Genomic DNA, 22469 nt, shown 5'->3' with positions numbered 1-22469 from the left:
GCTTTGCCCCTAAGATCAGAAACCAGACGAAAGTGCCTACTCCCACCACATCACTCAGTAGTGTGCTGGAGATTCGAGCTAGATTCTAGCCGGGGCAGTTCCACATGGAAGTCAAATAAAAGGCATCCAGAATGGAAAGGAAGAAATAAAATTATCTCTTTATTCATGATATTGTCTTGTTTGTATATGGAAAATCCTAAGAAAACTATTCAAAAACTATAAGAACTAATAAACAAGTTCAGCGTTACAGGTTACAAAATCAATACATAAAAATCACTTGCATTTTAACAATGCACAAATTGAAAATGAAATTAGAAAACAATTCCGTTTACAATGGCATTAAAAAAGAATGAAATACTTAGGAATAAATTTAACAGAAGTGCAAACTGTATACTCTGAAAACTGCAAACAATGTTGAAAGAAATTTTAAAAGACCTAAATAAATGAGAAGACATCCTATGTTTATGGATTGGAAGATTTAATATGGTTAAGGTGGAAAAATTCCCAAAATTCATCTACAGATTCAGTGCAATCTCTATTAAAATATCTGCTGATTTCTCTACAGAAATTTTCATGCCGATCCTAAAATTCACATGGAAATTCAAGGGACTCTGAATAACCAAAATAATCTTGGAAAAGAGAAACAAGACAGAAGGATTCACACTTCTTGATTTCAAAATTTACTACAAAGCTGCAGTAATCAAAACAGTGTGGTTCTGGCATAAGGAAAGACATAAATCAATGGCACAGAATTGAGAGTCCAAAAATAAACCCTTTGAAGATATACAAATGGCCAATAAGCACATGAAAAGACGCTCAAAAATAAAACTTTTTGTATTTAATTTTAGTCAATTAATTTTCACAAGGGTGCCAAGACAGTTAAATGGAGGACAGAATAGTCTTTTTATTCTAGCCATCCTAGTGAGAGTGAACTGGTTTCTCAGTGTGGTTTGATTTACATTTGCCTGGTGGCTAATGATGTTGAACATCTTTTCATGTGCTTATTGGCCATTTGTATGTCTTCTTTAGTTGAATGCCTATTCAGATTCTTTACCTGTGTCTTAATTGGGTTAGTTGTCTTTTTATTATTGACATTTTCCAGCGACTCACAGATGCTGGTGCAGGTACACGGCCTATTTTCATCAACCAGGGTTGCAGACCAGCTACTACAGACCTCGGGGGTCTGAGAACAGGCCTGCAGGATGGTTTGGCAGCTCGCGAGTGAACAGACTGAGAACATCTGGAACTTGGGCAGATGGGCCCCCCGGGGGAGTGAAGGAGTCACAGAGAGCAGCTGTGGGGAGGGAGCTCTGCTCTGGGGTAAGGGGCTGCCAACATTTGAGTTCATCACTCAGAAATCCCACTTCCACCCACGGGCCTGGGGGTGCCTGGGTTCCGTCTAGCTCTGTGGGAAGAGGGGAAGGGAGTGGCTTCCCGCTGGGAGTACCTGACCCCACTCACCTGCACCCAGAGCCAGCCCACCCACCAAAGGAGGGGGAAGCATTCGCCCATACCCAAACCACTGGGAATGCTTTTCAGACTGGGAATAATTCTGAAGCCAGATCCCAGAGAAGCACTGGCAAAGGCTTCTCTTTAGAGGTTTTTTCTCCTTTGGATGGGACTTTTGGGACATTTAGCAAGACCCAGCCTTCCGAAGTCCCTTAAAGGACCCCCCAGGAAAGGGGACAGACTTATTTCATGTTCCACAGGCAACGAGGAAGGATGCTTCCTCCTTGGAACTGGACGTCACTTTTATGCTCCTGATGGCCAGCTGGCCACTGAAGAATTCGGAGTCAACAGATGCAGGGGAGAATCCTGGCAGCATCGTCCATGGTGCATATTTAGAACTCCAGCTGGTCCTACCACAACCAGGATAAATACACACTGCTGATAACATGCAAATCCAGCACTTGAAATATGCTACAGGGAAACTAGGACTCTGTTTTCTCACAGTGTTTGCTCTTCTGCTGTTTTCCTATGGTCTGGAGCTTGGACATCATTTTTGTATTTTATCCTGTAATCTCAAAGTCGTATTTCATGGGGAGTTAAGCAATCTCTAAATCAAGGGAAAATAATGGTTGAAAAAATATATATTTGGCTTCCTGTTTCCCAGAAAATATTTGCCGCCATTTCCATTTCTGGCCCTGCATCTTTCCAGAAAGTTGAGAATGTCATTTAAATGAGTCAGTCCCCAGAGCTCAGGAGAAGTGACAAAAATGTCGACACCCTGCCCCAGACTGTTCATGCCTCGCCACCTCTGGCCGAGTGAGAGGCAGCTGGGATCGGAAACAGGCAGAGAGAGAGGAAGGGATCTGCTAGCCAAGCAGCTGCCTTGTCCCTCCAACATGAGGTCCCAGACCAGCATCCTCACCTGGGGGCTGGTTAGAATGCAGCATCTCTGCCCCCACCCTGTGCCTCCCGAATCAGAATCTGCCTTTGACCAGATCCCAGAGACAAGGGGCGCACACACTCCCCCAGCATGGCTGTGCTGGAAAAGGACCCAGCCGGGCAGCAGAATGGCCTCATTGAGACCTCACACCGAACCAGCTCCTTCCCTGGCCCCCCATAGAGGTTCACTGACCCGCTCAAGTTTGTGGAAAGGAGCCCTCAAGACCAGCAGCATCAGTGTCACGTCTTCTCTCTGTAAACACCATTTGTCACCTTGGACTTGTCAGAGAGGCAGACTCCTGGGCCCAGCCCAGACCTCCTGAAACAGAAACTCCAGGGCTTAGGCCCAGCCATCTGGGTTTGGGCACGCCCTCCTGAGGATTCTGATGCACAAGCATGAGAACCACTGGCTCACCATGTAGATGTTGTGGCCCCAAGGCTCTGATCACATCCTCATCCTCATCCTTCTCCTGGGCCGTCCACTTTGGGTCCTGGCCCTGCCAACACATCCATGGACCTGCAACCACAGTTCCTGCTTGCAGGGGCACAGCTAACCCGAATCTTATTCTGATGAGGTCATGGAAATATATTTTTAAGCCAAGCTAAGTGGAATTTGTAGATTTTTGCCACAAAGAAGGTGCAACAGGCATCATGAACAGGAGGCTGAAAGTCACACATTGGGATAAAAGCAGGAAGGTTGAAGGGATCCAGGATGCCAAGAGCATCAAGAATTCAGAGCCCCAGCCTTGGACTGTCAACTTCTGGACTTCCTGTCATGGAAGACAAATAAATCTCTATTTGGTTCCTCCACTGTAATCAGATTTCTGTTTCATGCAGCCAACCACCTGCCCAGTTGGTGCAAACTTGAATAAGTTGAAGTGTAGCTTCCTGGATTGCCATTTATCTGATCTAATTTATTTAAATTTCAAAGCCTGATTCTTATTTTTAGTCAAATGTCATCATTAAATAGTACCTTCTGTGTGTTCATGAGGTCACATCCCTCAAACCAGAGGTCAACAAAAGGGACAGATAGTATCTTAGCACAATGTTGGGCACATAAGATGAACTTGAACAAGTATGACTACTCTTAGCTCTGTTTCTATGATAGAAAAGCTCTCTGAAACTCAACTTCTCTTCTCAAAATGAGGATAAAAGCCACATCCTAGGGTTAGATGACAAAATCTGGGTCCTAGGGCTACTCTGAACCTCTGGATCTGCTTCATGGACACCAGGATGGGCAGGGGAAGCAGGCAGGTCCATGGGGCAAGTACCGAGTTATTTGTTCCAGAAAACAGCTGCTGCTGTGTATGCTGCTGTCAGCAATTACACTTCTGTTTATACTGATATCCAAGCCTCAATGTCCAGAAAATTGTTATGAGGATCCAGGGCCCTCAAAACTTCAAGCTTATGAAGACATGTGATCATCTTCAAGAATCTACACACCAAGGTCACACAAAACTAATGGGTTCATCTTCAATTTTAATCTAAAATTACTGTGTCAAACCCCAGTTATTTAGATGAAATCTAGGAGCATGTGTTTGTCTTGCTGGGTGAGGAAGGAAAGTGGGTCTGGAAAATATGAGAAGTCTGAATTAGAGAATGTTTTAAATGGCAACGAGGCAGACACTCTTGGTTGACTGACCCCTCCCCCATCCACACCCCCTCACAGGCCTGTTCTCTAAGGACCCTCCCAGTGGTCAGTCTAGAGACGGTCACGTTGTCCAATTTTAGCCAATGGGATATTTTTTAAAACTGCTTGGTGGGCTATCTGGAGGATCCTTCAAAAAGGACAAATATAAAATCTGTTTCTGGTAAAAAAGAAATTTTTAATTCTGGACAAAATATAAAAAACAACTATTTGAAGACACTGGGTAGTGACCAGAATCAGACAGAAACTGGAGGGATTTAACCCTTCAAAGAAGGAAGCCACTTTGGCTGAGATCCGTGTTTATTCATACTTTCTCCTCAGCACACTTGCAATTCGCAAGGTGTGGGGCAACTAAAACCCATTAAGAGAATGAAAAGATAAGCCACAGACTGGGAGAAAATCTTTGCAAAAAAATTTTTGATAAAGGACTGGTACCCAAAATATACAAAGGAACTCTTAAAACTCAACAATAAGAAAACAACCCAATTTTAAAATGGGCAAAAGACCTTAACAGACACCTTACCAAAGAAGATACACAGATGACAAATAAGCATATAAAAAGATGTTCCACATCATGCCATCAGGGAAGGCAAATTAAAACAAAGATGAGATGCCACTACACACCTATTAGAATGGCCCAAATCCAGAACACTGACAACACCAAATGTCGAGGAGGACGTGGAGCAGCAGGAACTCTCATTCATTGCTGACGGGAATGCAAAATGGTTCGGCCACCTTGGAGGACAGTTTGGTAATTTCTTACAACACTAAACATAATCTTATAATATACAGTAATCACACTATTAGGTATTCACACGAATGAATTAAAAACTTACGTCCACACAAACACATGGATGTTTATAGTAATTTTATTGATAATTGCCAAAACTTGGAAGCACCCAAAATATCCTCCGGTAGGTAAGTGGGTAAATAAATGGTGGTGCACGCAGACAGTGGAATGTTATTCGAACCAAAAAAGAAATGAGCTGTTGAGCCATGAAAAGACATGGAAGAACCTTAAATGCATACTGCTAAGCCGATCTGCATATGCTACATGCTGTATGATTCCAAATGTATGACATGCTAGAAAAGGTAAAACTAGGGAGACAGTGAGAGATCAGTGGTTGCCAGGGTTTTGGGGAAAGGGGGAAGAGGTGAACAGGTGGAACCCTGGGGGTTTTAGGGCAGGGAAACTATTCTGTGTGATACTGCACTGGTGGATACATTTTTCAAAACCTATAGAATCTGTAATACAAAGAATGAACCCTAATGTAAGCTATGGACTTTAGTTAATAATAATGTGTCCATGTTGGCTCATCATTTTACCCTATGTACCTCACCAAAGCCAAATCGTAATAACGGGAAACTGTAAAGTGTTGAGAGGTTATATGGGAGCTCTCTGTACTTTCAACTCAATTCTTTTGTAAACCTGAAACTACTCAAAAAAATGAAGTCTAGTAGTGAAAAAAAGAATACTTGGTGAACCCAAAATAAAAGAAGAAAAAAGAATCAGAAGAAAAACAAAAAAGTAGAAAAGGCAGAAAAGAAGTAACAGACCAACCGGCTTGAACCCGATGAACTCTGATTCCATCAGCTCGGATGCCTAGAACAGGCAAATCGAAGGATAGTGACGGGAAGCCGAGTGGTGGTGGTCTACGCAGTGGGGGTGGGAACGAACTGGGAGGAGCATGGGGGACCCGCTGGGTGGTGGGAGGTCCTCTTTATTGGAGCAATGGTTATGGGGTGGTGTGTACACTTACCACAACTCAGCAAATTGTAGAGCTGGAATTGGTACATTTTCTCTGCCCCTTTGCAGGGGCATGTGGTAAACATGAGGATGAAAGCCACAGGCTGGTGATGAAGGACCAAAAAGATGGAAGGCAGTTGACAGCAGCTGTGGCAGCCTGAGACTTCCCAACTCTGGACCCTTTGTCATGTGAGAAAATAAGCCTTATGCTAATCGGGCTTTATTATGAGCAGGCGAATTCACCACTAAATACTACAGGTTCACATAACATAAAAATAGAAACAGAATAAAATACCCAGAACAGATATTGATTCATTTTCATTCATGTGAGAATATTTGTAATTCCTATCTATGCTACACAAATGGATGTAAACATTGGGAGAAGTGCACCAGAAGATGAATTTTGTAGGCTAAACAGCTCAGCTAAAAATCTCTTATGAACCTCATTTCCCCCAGCAAAACTTTATTTATTTATTCATTCATTCGTTCAGGTTTGTTTTCTTTTTTTTTTTTTTTTTTTTGTGGTACGCGGGCCTCTCACTGTTGCGGCCTCTCCCGTTGCGGAGCACAGGCTCCAGACGGGCAGGTTCAGCGGCCACGGCTCACGGGCCTAGCCGCTCCACGGCATATGGGATCTTCCCAGACCGGGGCACAAACCCATGTCCCCTGCATCAGCAGGCGGACTCTCAACCACTGCGCCACCAGGGAAGCCCTGGTTTGTTTTCTTGTTTGTTAAGCTGATGCATGAGTTGATTCCAGACCACGTGACTCCAAATTTTGAAATAACAAGGTCCAAATGAATCATCTTTTCCTATGCTCAAAAAAGGATAAGTGCCTCATGTTGAAGAACGTTCAGCATGTAACTAAAGTTAACAAACAGCATTTCATTTCAGCCTCAAACCATTAAACACCAAATCCAGTCTCTGAACATCAAAGCCATTCTGGGCATCTGGTCCCCTCTGAAAAAGCCTCTTAAAGAAGGGCCATGACATTACTGCAGACACTGGTCTCACTTCAAACCTGGCATCTGCAGCGCCCAGGAGCTTTTCCAAAGTTGTTCTTACCTATGAATTTTAATAACATGAACGGTTGTTCCCATAGTAAAAGATGCTTCCCTGGAAGTGCAGGGCCTGAAGACCAAGGGTAGGGTTTGGCCGTTGCTCAGAGGGAAATGCAGTTAGATGACTTGAAAGAGGGAGATAAGAGAAGGAACAGGACACTGTGAATCTGAAAAGATAATATTCAGCATGGTGTTGTGGGGGGGAGTGGGCGTGGAGAGATGAGGGGGTGGCGGGGAGACCTCTTCTTCATGAGGTATGTGCATCTTTGGATGGAGGCCAGGAAAATGAAGGGGATTCATGATTCCCAAGCTGCCCTGGAGGGAGGTAGAGAGAAGACTGGGCACAGAAGGTGTGTCCAGGTCTGTGCTCTGTAAATAAACCTCCTGTGAATACCTGTGGCCAAGAATGTGAGGATCCTGGTTGCATTGCCCTCGAGTAAATGTCTAAGAGCAGAACTGGTAGGTCCTATGTGTACGCTTGACTTTTTAAGAAACTAGCCAGCTGTTTCTGATGAAGGTGCACCTCTGACATTCCCATCACTGTGCACAAGAGGTCCAGTGGAGAAGTCACCTCTGACGGCAGGATACAGCCACGCCTCCTCCTCCGCGACACACGAACGTACCATTGTGACCAAGACAGAACCGGGAAGGCCCCTGCGGGGTCAATGAGGGCACAGACACAAGATGCGCCCTCAGATCATGGCGGGTCTCAGGTGCACAAACTCTCTGGGGATGGCAGAGAGCTTTTGAGCAGTACTAGTGTGTGTGTGTGTGTGTGTGTGTGTGTGTGTGTGTCTGTGTGTGTGTGTGTGTGTCTGTGTGTCTGTGTGTGCACATGCGTGTGTGGTTGGGGGAATACACAAGCGCAGTGTTACAGGGATGCTCATTTGGACATACGCTATTATTAGAAATACCCATCATTGCTCAGTGTTCCACCTTCCTGTCTCAAATAGGTTGAGAGCCAGCCTGTCTCCTCACTGGCTGCTGGTTGACACTTTTGTGTTTAGTCAGAGGCAATGAGACCTAGTGATGCGGTGAGGATGCAGGATTTCACAGCCCTACTTCACCACTTGTCAGCTGTGACCATGGACAAGTTTAGCAACTAGTCTGTGCCTCCGGTTCCTTACCTATAAAGTGGGGAGAGTGAAACTGGCTGTTTCCCAATAAATAGATACCACTTTCTATCTTGTAGTAATAAAAGTTTGGTGAATTTTCCTGCCACATTGCTTTAATAACGTGTCCTGTGAACTCTCTATCCAGGTGGCCTTATGTTGACAACATTTGAAACCTGGTTGCGTGTAAAGCTCTGTGTGAGGCTTACCCTTCCCTCAGGTGCCTCCCAGCGTCGCAAGAAGACAGGCACGGGAACACTGAGCAGTCACGCCAAGAACAGAGGGACGGGGCCATCAGAGAAATCTGGAAAGAGAACTCTCTCTTCAGGGACTCAGCTGCCTCCTGAAGAAATCTGCTGTGACTTGTGGAGGAAGGAAGGTCTGTCTCAGCCAGGTGTAGGGGACAGGTGAGGATGGGTGATGATGCGACTGGGGGCCCAGCCACAGCCCTGAGACTGTCACTGTGGTCAGGTCAAATTCCATCCTCCCATGTCTGTGTCTCTGTACCTGAAGTCTTCTCCCATCCCAAGAGTGGAGGCCACTCTGGAAGCGCCGGGGATTACCCATCACCCTGCAGCAGCCCCATCCATTATTGGCGCAGTTGGTGTATCAATACCCCGGCTCCCTTGGCCCTCGGGTAGAATACTTTCCCAGAGTTTCCACGGTTGTATCACCTCCCCCATGACTCTACCGCTAACGCTGTCCTCCCCAGTAAACTACTTGCACTGGAATCCCTGTTTCCAGGTCTGCTTCTGGAACAAAGGGAGCCTGGAGACCAGATGGATATGAGAGCAACTGTCCAAGAGCAGTAGGGATGTCCTGAGTGTCCGCAGTGCCCTCTGCCGGAGACGGGGCGGGGTGAGCAGACAGCGGCGGGGCAGCTAGTGGGCTCTGGTCGGAGAGGAGGCCATGGACAACATCAGGGTTTAAAATAGGGCCCTCTGGGTGCGGCGTTGGCTCCCCCTGCCTGCTGTCCTGCTCCAGGGCCCCCAGGGCAGCCATGCATCCGACAAACAGTTATTGAGCACCACTGTGTGCCAGGCCTGGGGCGTATCAGGGACCAAACAACAACAGAAATCTGCCCTGGAGGAGCTTACATATATATAAATATAGACAATAAATAATAAATCATAATCACTGGAGGAGATGATACACTGTCAGAAGGTGACCAGCGCTTTGGGAAGGGCAAGGGCCCCTGGGAGGGCTGGAGAGAAGGTGCAATTTCACAGCCACCTCAAGATGGAAGAAAGACAAGGAGCGGAGGAAAGTCAAGGGAAACAGGGAGGAGGACCATCCAAAACCACTTCCAGAATAAGAGAGTCAAGAGGATGGTCAGGAGGGAATGCTCCCAACAATGAGAGACGAATACTGCCCCCAAACGGATAAAGGAGAGGCCCTCCTGGTGGACCCCCGGACCAGCAATAGCAGCTTCCCCAGGAAACCTGCTAGAAATGCAGATTCTCGGGCTGCAGCCCAGACCTACTCACTCAGACCCTCTGGGCTGAGGCCCTGCAGGGGCTCCAGGCTCCTACGATGGAGAAAGAGGACCCAGGGCAGGCAGGATGGGAACACATAGAGACAAACATAAAGAAAGTGGAAAACAAAGAAATTTTCACTGAAAAATTTGTATTCATAAAATGCCACAGATTAGGTTTATCAGTCTCAAGCGTTAGACAAAATATAATTTGACCTGAAAATGTCCAAACACATATTTCATATGGGTAAAGAAAGCAATATGCCAAATGCACTTCAATCACCCAAAGGCTCAGCTTTAAGGAGAAGACAAAGAAGACAGAAATACAAGAAGTGACAAAGCTGACCCCCATGAGAGACGATGACTTGGACAAAGATGATGGACAAACTGGTGTGACGGGTGTGCAGGACTGCACCCCACACACACTGCGACCTTGACCTTGACCATGAGGGTGAGGGCTGGGACACACAGGGGCACTACTCTCGGGTGCGGAGATGACGGGTTTGACAAGGAATTGCAACACTTAGGTTTGGGACATAATGTTTTTGGGAAAGGAAGACCCTGGAGAAAGAAGGTAAGAGGCACAATTATTTTCCTCCACCTCACAAGTGTCCTTATTTTCATGGGATATTTGAATTCAGAAGGAGCTCAACAGAGCAGACATCGTGGACCCAGCTTAAGACTCTATGATATCAATGATGCGGACAAGTGTGAAACGTGAAGGGGACGAGATAAACAGTGCTTTTCAGGGAAAGGTGACAAGAGCACAACGCGAAGGGTTTTGGTCCTCCACCGGGATCAGCAGAATGCAGCTCAGCTGCTCCACCATGTGACCCAGGAGGTTAGAGATGGCACAGAGGGGAAAATGGCCCTGCACTGTCTTAAACTGAAAGCCAAGATGTGCAGTTGGGGCCCGATGACCTTCACCTTGACCTTCATCTGAGCATCCCCTGCCCCCTTTCCCTCCCTCCCTCTCCTTCCTTTCTTCCCTCTCTGTTTATCCCCCATTCTTCCCCTCCTTCCCTCCATGCAGTTGAATTCTATGGACCAATTTCCACCACAAGGGAGGACTAACATCCGAGTCAGTGGTGACAAACCTCAAATAAAAAACCCAACGAACAGAACCCGAGTGGCAGCACATGGGGAACTCTGGCTGTGGGCTCCTGGAGGCTTGGGAGGGTTTGCTCAGGCCTGCAAAGAGCGGCCCCTCGGGTCAAGTTCCCTGGAGTGGCGGCTGGCCTCGGGGCTTCTCCCCGACCTTTCACTCTGGGCCTCTTTTTTCACTTTTCACCGCTTACCTGGCCTTCATTTCCTCCGAAAAGGATGAGCCAGGGTGTAAAGGGGATGAGACATGGTTCTCTTGTCACAATATAATTCAAGGAGAGACTGAGCTGAGGCTTTTTGGTTTGGGGTTTATTGTCTCTATCTCCTCTTACTGAATGGACTTAGGAGTCAGCTGAAAACGGGGCATACTCATTCAGTCCACGTTAAAGCCGTGGAAGGTACGTGATGTGTATGTTGGTCTTTCATTTTAATCTACGTGTTGTCTGTCACAGATATACTTGCGTTGTGCAGTAGGTATAACTCTGTATAAATCGATTTTTTTGTGAATGAATCATATTTGAAAGATTTACTAGCATTTACGTCGTTTTAAGTCACTAAGAGGACCTGCCGCTAAAATGTGGCATTTTTGTTCATGGGCTTTTCCCATAAATCAGGAAACCCTGGTCTCAGGTATTTCAATATGAAACAGAGGATGTTAGGATTGTGTGTGTTTGTGTGTCTCTTTGTGTCTGTGGGGGCCCTTGTGTTTCTGTGTTTGCGGTGCGTGTCTCTGTGTGAGTGTGTACGTTGTGGTGGGGTCAGCCATGGTTCTTCATATTAAGATATAATTTCCAAATGGATTTTGTTAGTGGCTAGACAGCTCAAGGATCATCTTTATTGGACCCCAGTAATGACTGTTTATCACAAGTGTCCGAGCCATTAGCATCACTGGAGAGCCCTTGATCCTCCGTAAGCCCTGCTCTTACCAAGTACACAATCTGAAAAGCAGGTGGACTGGGAATCAACCACCATCTGCTGCCCCAGCCTCCGGTCATGGTGACGTTTATGCAGCCAAGCAATGAGCAAGCCAGTTGGTCTGTCCAATCAGTTAAATAAGCTGGAAAATGTTTGCTGACCAAGTGGTGATAAATGCTCCTATGATCATTACAGAACAGTGTTTGCACATCACACCAATTGGACACGTTTAATCCTGCACCAGGTGTCACCCATGCAACTAAAAAGATGCAGGGAGGGGCTTCCCTGGTGGTACAGTGGTTGGGAATCTGCCTGCCAATGCAGGGGACACGGGTTCGAGCCCTGGTCTGGGAAGATCCCACATGCCGTGGAGCAACTAGGCCCGTGAGCCACAACTACTGAGCCTGCACGTCTGAAGCTTGTCCTCCGCAACAAGAGAGGCCACGACAGTGAGAGACCCGCGCACCGCGATGAAGAGTGGCCCCCGCTCGCCGCAACTAGAGAAAGCCCTCGCACAGAAATGAAGACCCAACGCAGCCAAAAATAAATAAATAATTAAATTAAAAAAAAAAAAAAGATGCAGGGAATCGGACGGTGGAGGCGGCGGCGCGGAGCACGGGCTCAGGATCAGAGGGCAGCATCTGGAAGCACAGACGGGGGCCTGGGTGCCCCCCGGGTCTCCCCCAACCTAGGTGCCCTGGGGCCAGTGTCACCTCCAGTGGGTAAGGAGGCAAGCCGTCAAGGTATCTCTGAAAAGGGACACAGATACATTTGAATGTAGTTTCTGCTGTGTATTTTGAGCTGTTATGAAACATATTAAAACATGTTGACAGCAATGTATATCGGAGTTTATTAGGCCAGGTGCGTAACAAAGCACAAAGGAGGACAACCCACTTCTGAGGCTGACGGAGGTGCCACTCAGCTTCTCAGAGGCCTGAGGGCGGCGCAGCGTGCGACCCACCCTCCCCCGGCCTGGGGTGAAATAACCCCACGTAGAAAGCCCATGATTCCAGCATCAGGGGAACGAACTTCAAATACACACATCCAAAAAGACTTACATTCTCATTTAGCGCTCGTGGAGGGACTGCTGACATTTACATCTAATATCTAATATCATTGCATCTAATATCACCGAGCCAGGCCTCGCCTATGATCTATTTCAAGCTTAAGCCAAATATGCAAAAAGAGCTTCAGGCCAGTGGGCGAAATCTGCTGAGAGGAAACACTTGCCCCCTTGCAGATAAGAGGAACAATGCGAGAAAGGAACTCCAAAATGTCTTCTTAAAACGGATGGGCATTATCTCCGTGAACAGACCGAAACACACTGCGTTTTTTTAAAAAAGCACTTCGGTGAGTATTAGTCCCTGGAATCTGGAGTGGGGTAAGGTATTTGATTATCGAACACATGGAGAATTTTATCATCCTCTTTTTGTTGGTTGGCAAACGCCACAAACCACCCAGATTTAAGCAGTGGGTTTTGCGGCCAGAGAGGGACAGATGTTTTCGGGAATTTTATATCTCAGATTCCCATGCTAAACCTATTGTTTCAGGGATGGAAATATGTAGGGGACATTACACCATTTTGCAGCTGCTAGAAAGCAATGCTTTCCTGTTTTCCTGGTTTAGACAATGGAGAAGCTAAGAAGAAAAATAATAGGAAAAGGCTTTCCTAGATTTGCTTTAAAAAAAATGCTGTGGGGCTTCCCTGGTGGCGCAGTGGTTGAGAGTCCGCCTGCCGATGCAGGGGACGCGGGTTTGTGCCCCGATCCGGGAAGATCCCACATGCCGCGGAGCGGCTGGGCCCGTGAGCCATCGCCGCTGAGCCTGCGCGTCCGGAGCCTGTGCTCCGCAACCGGAGAGGCCACAACGGTGAGAGGCCCACGTACCGCAAAAAAAAATAAAAATAAAAATAAAATAAAATAAAATTTAAAAAACTGTGTCATTTTGAATTTAGTGCTTTTTTGGGGGGTCAAATCTCATCTCTGTTCTCTTAGTTTTCACAGAATTATATATGGGAAAGAGATTTGGAATAAAAGTAGCTAATGATCAAATCCACATCCTTCAGAGGTTGTTCAGGGGTGAAATCCAGGCCCCTCACAATGTGCTCAGATGAGGGCTCATGACCAGGACATAAAAGACGCAGCTACACATGTGTGTGCAAGAGAGAGACTCATTCCCAATTCAGCTCCTCCTGCACCACACATACATGTTTAATTTTTTATTCCACTTTCTTGCCTGATCATGGGGAAGATGTGAGGACGAGCCTTTAGGAGAGGTTGCTTGTCTCTCTTTGACAGGCACTTAGGCCTGAGATGGCCTTGCCAGGCCTGGTGGTGACCGCAGCCTGCATCCCTCCCGGCCTCAAGCCAGAACTGGCAAATGCACCCACTTAATGCCGCTGGGAACATGGCTCAGGCACCGAAAGGGACACCAGCACAGCTGCTTCTGCCTCAAGGCCACACTGCGGAGCAGCCGGGGCTCATCGCACAAAGGTCACTCACCAGGTCCTCCACGCCCAAGGTGATTTTGAAGAACCGCCCCCCCCTTGACTGTCTACACTCGGCTTCCCCAGGGGACTGTCCTCCGGCATCAGCCCCTCCCAATGGCCAACGAGAGAAAAGAGCAGTGATCTCAGGGATCATCCCTGAAATTCAGGAACGGGTGTGTTTAGGGAGACATCCTCCCTTTAATTTATCTCCTGAGGAGGTGGTGAGTTTGTCCCGAATATAAAATTAGTGAACCATGAGAAATTCTTTGGAGGAAAGTCCAAATTGTCTTTGAACCTATTGCCAAGGGGAGCCTCTCCTTGACCCCAACACTCAGCTTGCTCTGCCTCTCAGCAGGTCAGGGAATCAGGGACAGAACAGTGCCTGGTCTGCCCCCGTCCAGCCCAGGGTCACGGCTGGAGGAATCTCTGTGTGGCAGAGCCCACCTCTCCCCACGTCCATCTGTCCGTTTCCCTGGATGTCACGGCCGAGCCACCTGGGCCTCTGGATAAATGGATACTTTGTCAATTGGCCCTGAGCTCCCAAAACAAGGATTCAAATACCCTGGCACAAAATGACAGCCGTGTTCAATGGGAGAAGAAACCCTCGGTTTGAGGCTTTTCATCAGTCACTGCCCGAGGTGGTCCAGTCCGGGGACTGCGGCCACTGCTGGGCTGTGGCTGTGAGGGCAGGTAGACCCCACTCGCCTGCAGAGGGGCTGACTCTGACGGAAGGGATTTGGAGAAATCCACCCATTTCTCCCCACCCGCCCCCGGGGGGGGATGTCGCAGTGGGTAGGAGGTGGGACAGGGCTGCATATTCACCTCCCCACCCCAACCAGAGAAGAATTCAAACACGGAGACCAAATGGGGCTGGACTGTAGAAGAAACCACATGAACGCTGAAACCAAGGGCACGTCGGTGACCTCAGCCAGTTCAAAGCCAGGGGACCACGGGGGTCGGGGCAGCCTGGACTAGCAATGTCCCCCTCGCCCCAGTGACAAGGGTGAGGGCCGTAAAGCCCTAGAGGAAAGCACCTCCTGTAAGTGCAGACGCCAGCCACGAAGTGCGCACACTGCCGCGGGCAGCCCGATGGTCAGCGCCGCACGGCACACCACCCCGGGCCGAGGGACACAGCCTTCGCCCCCTGGAGTGCTAAACCCCAGTGTTCCGAGTGGGAACTGCAGAATATTAGGTGGCTTTAGAAAGCAGACACTTCGAACCCCCTCCTGGGTCCTATCAGGCCTCTCTCCTTCCTTCCTTCCCCCAACCCCCTCCAGTTTTCCATTTTCTTTTCTTCAAAAATGGAGCTATAGGGCTTCCCTGGTGGCGCAGTGGTTGAGAGTCCGCCTGCCGATGCAGGGGACGCGGGTTCGTGCCCCAGTCCGGGAGGATCCCACATGCCGCGGAGCGGCTGGGCCCGTGAGCCATGGCCGCTGAGCCTGCGCGTCCGGAGCCTGTGCTCCGCAACGGGAGAGGCCACAACAGTGAGAGGCGTACCGCAAAAAAAAAAAACCAAAAACGGAGCTAAAGCACCTACATTTCAAAACTGGCAAAAGGGCACCTCCTTGACTCTGAAGGCCGTGCACGCAGAGTGCCGAGCTCTGGGGCGGAGTGTGGATCCTGGCAAGTTACCTCTCTCTGTCCTGCGCCAGAGAGGCCGAGTCCCCGTGCCCTCTGGGTGCCCAGGCCTCCCGTGCTGCTCAGGCAGCTTCTAAGGGCTCCGGCCTGCAGTGAACCCGGGCTGCTTTCCAGGCACCCAGGCAGAACTGGCAGGGACAGAGAGCCACCGACAACAACAGTCTTAGTTGTGGGAAATCTTTGCAAGTGAGCACTTAAACGCGAGGCTATAAATTAAAACGGCTGTGAGCAGTGTCTGCGGTTGCACAAGATCGTAGTTATTCTCTCGTTCTTGCTTCCTTCCCTCTCGCCCCCTTTTTTAAGGAAAAGAGCCCGGGGATTCCTGTGCCGTAGGCAGCTCTGGGCCAGCACCCGCGGGACCAGTCCTGACTTGGTGGTGCTACGGTCGCAAGCCAGGATCAGCTCTCAGGAGGCATCAGCCACCGTGAACTGTACTAAAGGCTTATGACAACACGTTTAAACCTCAGCCCAGCAGCTCGCTCACATCCTCCAGAAACCAGCAGGGCATCGAAGCCCAGGCAGCTGCAGAGGGGGCAGGACAGCAGCGGGGACATGGGGCCGCCTGGCCCAGAGACCAGTGGTCCTCGACCTTTGTCCTCACGAGCGTCTGTCTCATCAATCAAGCCTGTGGTGACATCAGTACATTTATTTACACGAATTGATTCAAGTAGTTTTGAAACAAACTCTGCCCTCTCACTCTAGCTTTCAGAAGCACTTCTAACTCACTTCGTACAACTTTCCCCGCATTGTTCAGATTTCATCTGCAAATAAACTGAAGACTTACTAGAACCTGAAGAACTAGAAGATGCGATTACTAAACGTTCTGTCTCCGTGCCACCGAAGCAGATGGAAACCCAGGAATGGAAAGGAATGTCTCCAGCCTCAACATGTTCCCTCGGACAGAAACAGCGCTTCTTGAATAATCAAACAGTTGATCGACTCAGCCTCTGTCACACCAGGAGGCACAAATCATTTCAGTCCTAATTTTCCCTGGTTCACAACTTCTTCTTCGATGCTTATGAGGGCAGAGAAGAGGGCAGAGAAGCAGTTCAAAGGGAGCCCGTTAGCACCGGACTTGTCACGCCCAATCCAGAATCAGGGTGAAATGAACTCAGTCACATTTGAATTTGAACAGGGAGAGGGAGGGAGAATTGTTAACATGCATCAAATTCCTGAAAGGACACCGGACCCACCACTTACACAGCACACGCGTGTGACACCTGCACAGTTCAAGTTGCCAGGCGCTTAAAGAGAAGATTGACAACTATTTGCTAAGATTCCAGTCCAGTCTTCCAGGAGGATGGGGGTCCTGCTTCCAACAGGCACCTGCCTCTGAGGACGGTGGTCACCGTCAGTGCCTTGGGGCCTTCTCAGTTTCAACAGTCTGTCCCCGGCGTCGGACTGTGGGGAACAAATGGGGACACATTGGAGGCTGCTGCCCCAGCTGTGCCGTCTGGACCCCGGGCGTGGGGACAGACCCACGGGCACCGAGCCACGGGCAGGGCGGCACCGCCCGTGAGCACACGCAGTCCTCGGGTGACCCCAGCCTGGGCCATGCCTGCCCCTCACCCTCTGCCAGCTGCATGCCATGGCCGCTGCCTCCACCCCAGCCGGTGCCTGCCGCATCCCCCCTCCCGCCCCCTTGGCAACCCAGCCTCCTTCACCTGTAGGGGTTCTCCGTTGCCCTGCTCTCGGCTCGCTCAGGGACCCAGGCGTAGCTGTCTGCTGCGCTCTGCGGCTTCTTCTCCTTCTCCTCCCTCTTGGCTCTGCGCTTGCGATAGACCAGGAGCCCCAGAGCCAGAGCCAGCAGGAACAGGATGGCCACCACAGTGCCCAGGATGTAGAACAGGAGCAGCTTCTGCCCGTCCGTGCCATCGTCGCTTTGCTTGGCGGTGAAATCCTCACCTGCGGAAGCCTCACGGCCAGTGGTGGCCGTGGGGTGATGGGTGCTGGCCTCCATCCAGACACCAGGGGACCCACTGGGGGCCAGCATGTCAGGTGGGGCAAGGGAGATGGGGGCGCTGTCTGGGAGGGAGGGTCTCCTGGCGGTGGGCGCCACCGTGGAGGCGCCCTCGGGGCTGTCCCTGGTGGGACTGGACGTTGCAGCAAAAGACACTAGCCTCCCCTCTCCATCTCCTGTGTCCTCCCCTTGGGGAGGCCCAGCTGTTGGTCCTAGGGATGTGAGGCCCCCAGTGCAGGAGACCCCATCGGGGGACAGCTCCCAGCCTGGCAGGCAGCCACAGCGGAAGGACCCCTCCGTGTTGAAGCACAGGCTGTCACAGAGGCCGCCCTGTGGGCCCGCACACTCGTCCACGTCCACGCACCGGGTGCCGTCCTCCCCGGCCAGGACGTAGCCCTCCTCGCAGGAGCAGTAGAAAGACCCGTCTGTGTTGGTGCAGCCCTGGGCACAGGGCGAGTGGCTGGGGGCACACTCGTCCACATCCACACAGGCCCCCTCTCCGGGGCCACCAGGCTCGTAGCCCACCCAGCACTCGCAGCGGAAGCCCCCGAGAGTGTTGACACACTCCTGGGCGCAGGGAGCGTCCTGGCACTCGTCCATGTCCACGCAATCCTGCTGAGTCGAGTCTAGCCGGTAGCCTGGGGGGCAGTGGCACGTGAAGTCCTTCCCGAGGGGCCCAGGGACGCACGTGGACCCCCCTCCACATGGGCTGGAGCTGCAAGGGTTCCGAGAGGCGCAGGTGACCAGGTCGTCCAGCAGCCGGAACCCCGGCCGGCAGCCACAGCGGAAGGAGCCTTCCCCACCCTCGAAGCAGTCCTGCTGGCAGCCTCCGTTGTTGAAGTCGCAGCTGAACTTGGGGCTGACACAGAGGGGCCCCGAGCTGTCCCAGTCAAACACACCGGGGGCCTTCTCCTTGCACAGGAAGTAATGCTGCCAGCTCTCGTCCCCGTCCCCACAGGCCACGTTGGCCATGGAAGCGAAGGGCACGGCCTGCAGGGAGGAGCTGGTGGCCTGGAAGGGGGTGGTGTAATTCACCTGGCCCGGGCCCCCCAGGGTCAGCGGCCAGCACATGCCTTTGAAGCTGAACTTGCACACAAAGCCCTCGATGCTGCTCCCAGAAAACTTGGAGCTCCCACACGGACCCTCGGTCCACTTGGAAAGGCGGCTAGCCAGGGCCGGTGCGGACAGGTCCAGCATCAGAGACACGCAGCGCTTGGAGGTGCAAGAGTTCTTTGCCTCCTTGTGCCAGTTGGTATACGACGTGTCCTCCCCGCCGCCCACCCAGCTGAAGCCCTTCAGGGGCAGGCTGCTGTCCAGGCACTTGCCCTTGTCTCGCTGGAGCCCAATCCAGAACCTGCCCATGCGCTCCGTCAGGGGCGCCCCCGGTGGCAGGAGCTGGGCCAGGGCGCCCTGGACGTGCAGGGCCTCCTCCTCGCTCTTCACCGTGGCCAGGTTGCCCCCTTTCTTGCTGCAGCGGAGCTGGGCGTCGTCCGCACTCAGCTTGACCCTGTGGGCTGTGTAGCAGGCAGCCCCCGCGCAGACCACGGCCTCCTGGGCAGCGGCAGCCCCCGCCCAGGGCTGTACCACCAGCAGCAGCAGCAGCAGGCCGGTGGAGCCGGCCATCATGGCCTCCGTGTTCCCCTGGGCGGGAGGCTGGCGGCCCGGCGCTGACAGCGGCAGTCCCGGCTGAGCTCCGAGGGGAGCCGAGGGCTCAGACGTGGACACTCCGTTGCAGGGAAGGACACAAAGGCTGAGGGCTTTCCGCGGCCCCCTGACCCAAGGCGCATCCTGTCGCTGCACTTCTTATTCCTCACCGGATACGGGGGCTTCCTGTGCTGAATAGCTTCTGACTCCTGTTGCCTTCATCACGCTTTTGTTGTTCATAAAAGGAGCCAGGCAACGTCGCTGGGTCCCGAATAAGGAAGCACGGTGGCATGGGAGAGGGGAGGGGAGACGTTCTTTTGCAGCTTGGAGACACCGGCTGCTTTCTTTGGGGGCCCGTCCTCCTTCCCATCCGCGTGAGGGCACGCCATGGAGTGAGTAGATTTGGGGGGCCAGGAGCTTGAGAAACTCACTTGGTTATCCCATAATAAAATTCCACTTTGCTTTGCAAACAACCAGAAGAGGAAAAAACGAATCCGCAGACTTGAGACACGGGGCCACGGAGGGTTGTAATTTCCAGCCTTTTTTAGAAGCAAACTGGACTTTCCTTTTCCCTCTCTCATGTTCCCTTTGGCTTTGAAAGTCTTTTTCTCTTATTCCCCCTATCGTGAACTTTAAATAGATAGGCAATTTTAAAATAGGAACTGGGCCGTGGGAATGTCTGAGTTTCTAACACGACGCCAAGCTCCTTGAGAACATTCAACCAAATTGGGTGAAATTGGGCAGTTTTCAGGGTTTCACAGTGCAAATATTGTGTTGTGATGTAGCAGCGTCACAGAAAGCACCAGAAAGGAAAAATGAAAATGTCTCTGGCCTCACAGCCTTGGGCTCGCACGCCTGCTTTTCCTCAGCTCGGGGGTTACGGGAAGGGCAGGAGATCTGGGCCCAAATTCAGTCCAGGCCGTGGCCGACCTCCTTCCGCACGGCGACTCATCAAAGGCCCTTGAATCTAAAAGTTCTTTTCCTGTGATGACAGACGTGCTTTGCTCATGGGGGCTATCACTGGTTGGGGGTCCCTGAGAAGCAGACCCCAGACAAGGATTTGGGACAAGCAGTTTATTTGGGAGGGGAAGTGATACAGGGACAAAAAAAGGGCCAGCACAGGGTGACACTGAACAAGCAGGTGACCGGGGGCTCCTGGGGCTCCTGGGCTCCCCAGGAGACTGTGTGGACCATGTGTCAGTCTCCCCAGTGAGGGGAGGGGGCTGGACACTTCCCCTTCTGCTCCACTCCCCACTGGAGCCGCGACTCCTGGCGCTCTGAGTGGATGGTAAGGGCCCAGTACCCAGAGGGAACGCTTGATGGAGAGTGGCAGGACCTGCCCAGGGGCTGAGCTGCGGCACCTCAGAGACTGTCTCTCCTCAGAGATTCGAGAAGGGCGTCCTGGGAGTTGGGAACTCACTGGCTTTCAGCCTCCACAAGGGATAAAGCACCCATCTCAGATTCCAGTCAGAGACCCTTCAGGGGGTGCTCCCTATGTCCTTTTTATCTTAATCAGATGTTTGCGAGAGTCCAGAGATGCTTTCTTAGAACCCATAGAATTCTCCCTGTGCTCTTCAGTGCCTATGGAGATCCAACCATCCACACACCCATCTATCCATCCATCCATCCATTCATTCATCCATCCATCCATTCAACCATCCATCCATCCATCCACCAACCCACCCATATATCCATCAGTCCAACCATTCATCCATCCATCCATCCACCCATCCTTCTATCTATCTATCTATCCTTTCATGCATTCATCCTTTTATCTATCTACCCGTCCATCTAGTCATCCATCCATCCACCCAACCAATGTTAATGAAGCCCTTATTATGTGCTGGGCTCGGCACTGGGATTCTAGGAGAAAACTCCTGCCTTCATGACCCTTGACATATCTTAGAGTGGACAGATTTGAAAATGTTGAACAGTTGTAGCTGTGACAGGTGCCTCAGGGAGTCAGGAGAGGTCCTGACGGGGTTGTGAGGTGGGCAGTTGGGACAGGCTCCTCTGGGGAAGAAAGGCAGTGGAGCTGGAATTTAAAGGAGGAATAGGTAAGAGAGGAAATGACGTCCACATGGGGGAATAGCATGTACCAAGGCCCTGTGGAGGGAGGGACATGACCTTATTAAAGGAGTGAAGGAAGAACAGTCCTACCAGAGCCTGAGGAGTGAGAAGAGGACCCAGGGAGGGGGAGCCTTGCGAGCCCAAACAGTGACCACTGGGGGCTTTGTTCTGAAATCCAGAAGGAAGCACTGAAGGGCTGAGACCTGCATGTAGACGCTTCCCTCCCTCTGTGCTGCGGGGAGTGGGCGGAGGGACCCAAGCGGTGTGGGAGGACTGGCGACCCCAGTTTCAGGCGTAGATGAAGCTGTGTCTTTCCCTTTTCTGTGGAAGTAAAGCAACTATAAAAACAAATTTAAGAATAAAAAATTTAAAAACTAAGGAACAAATAAAGAATGAAAGCAACGCCCTTGTGCCGCGGTGTGAGCTGCTGCACTGACCCTCCTCGGTACACTATCCCATCTGTGCAAAACCACACGAGGACACATCTCCCTGGGGGTGGCTTGTGAGTTTCCAGCTCTTTGAAGGAATAGAACACATTTACCCTAGGTTCAAATCCCTCTCTGCCACTCACGGGTGTGTGACCTGAGACAAGCTGCGGGACCTCTCTGTTCACGCACAACAGTCCAGGGCAGTTGCTCGCATCTCATGGGGCTCTGTGAGGGCTCAGTGGGCTCACACCTGTGCCGGGGGGTGAGGGGAGCCACTGTCCCACCAGAACGCTGACCAGCCAAGACCACGCGAACTCTGCCTCTGGCAACTGGCGTCGAAGCCTCAGCTTGGCCATTTGCCGGCTTTGGGATGGGACCCAAGCACTACACCTATAGAGGGCTTGGTTTCCTGGTCTGTCAGAGGGGCAAACGGGAATCCTGATGCCATCACCCCTGGTGTGGATTCTGTTAAAGTAACCGAGAGACAGAGGCACTGCCCGTGGGGCTGGAGCACAGCAGACTCCCTGCTGCTACTCTGCCTGCGGCAAAGCCCAGCGAGGCAGACCCCACACTCCCACCCGTCCCCACCGGGCAAAACTGAGAAGGAGGAAACCTCTGTTGCGTTGGCTGCAGACAGACAGCTTTTCTTTTTCAGACTCTCCACCCTGCACGCACCCCCACCCCTTCAGAGCCTTTGTTTGGCTCCCTGGCTGATAAACATGCTTGTAGAGCATTATTGATTTTTCCACATTTTGTAAGTAGTGTCCTCATGTAATTTATCATGCACAATATT

The 22469-nt window shown here is 50.9% G+C and overlaps 1 protein-coding gene across 1 annotated transcript; it reads right to left on the bottom strand.

Annotated features, from left to right (window-relative positions):
- Positions 1-16054: 16054 nt before the first annotated feature.
- CD93 (CD93 molecule) lies at positions 16055-19563 on the bottom strand. The gene is made up of 2 exons (XM_079946184.1): positions 17239-19563; positions 16055-16975 (listed from the first exon to the last, which is right to left on the bottom strand). The coding sequence occupies exons 1-2, from the start codon at positions 19158-19160 to the stop codon at positions 16951-16953; spliced, it is 1947 nt and encodes a 648-aa protein (XP_079802310.1). The 5' UTR covers positions 19161-19563; the 3' UTR covers positions 16055-16950.
- Positions 19564-22469: the final 2906 nt, after the last annotated feature.

Source organism: Stenella coeruleoalba (assembly GCF_951394435.1).
Source record: "Stenella coeruleoalba genome assembly, chromosome: 15".
Lineage (NCBI taxonomy): Eukaryota > Metazoa > Chordata > Mammalia > Artiodactyla > Delphinidae > Stenella > Stenella coeruleoalba.
Note: the sequence above shows the minus strand (reverse complement) of the source record. Positions and strands in the feature narration are given on the sequence as shown.

What these genes read in the sequence shown, in the direction of transcription:
- CD93 (XM_079946184.1), bottom strand. Translation starts at nt 19,160, where the DNA reads ATGATGGCCGGCTCCACCGGCCTGCTGCTGCTGCTGCTGGTGGTACAG. An exon ending in GCAACGGAGAACCCCTACAG is followed by an intron (nt 16,976 to 17,238) that starts GTGAAGGAGGCT and finishes TGTTCCCCACAG; the next exon opens with TCCGACGCCGGGGACAGACT.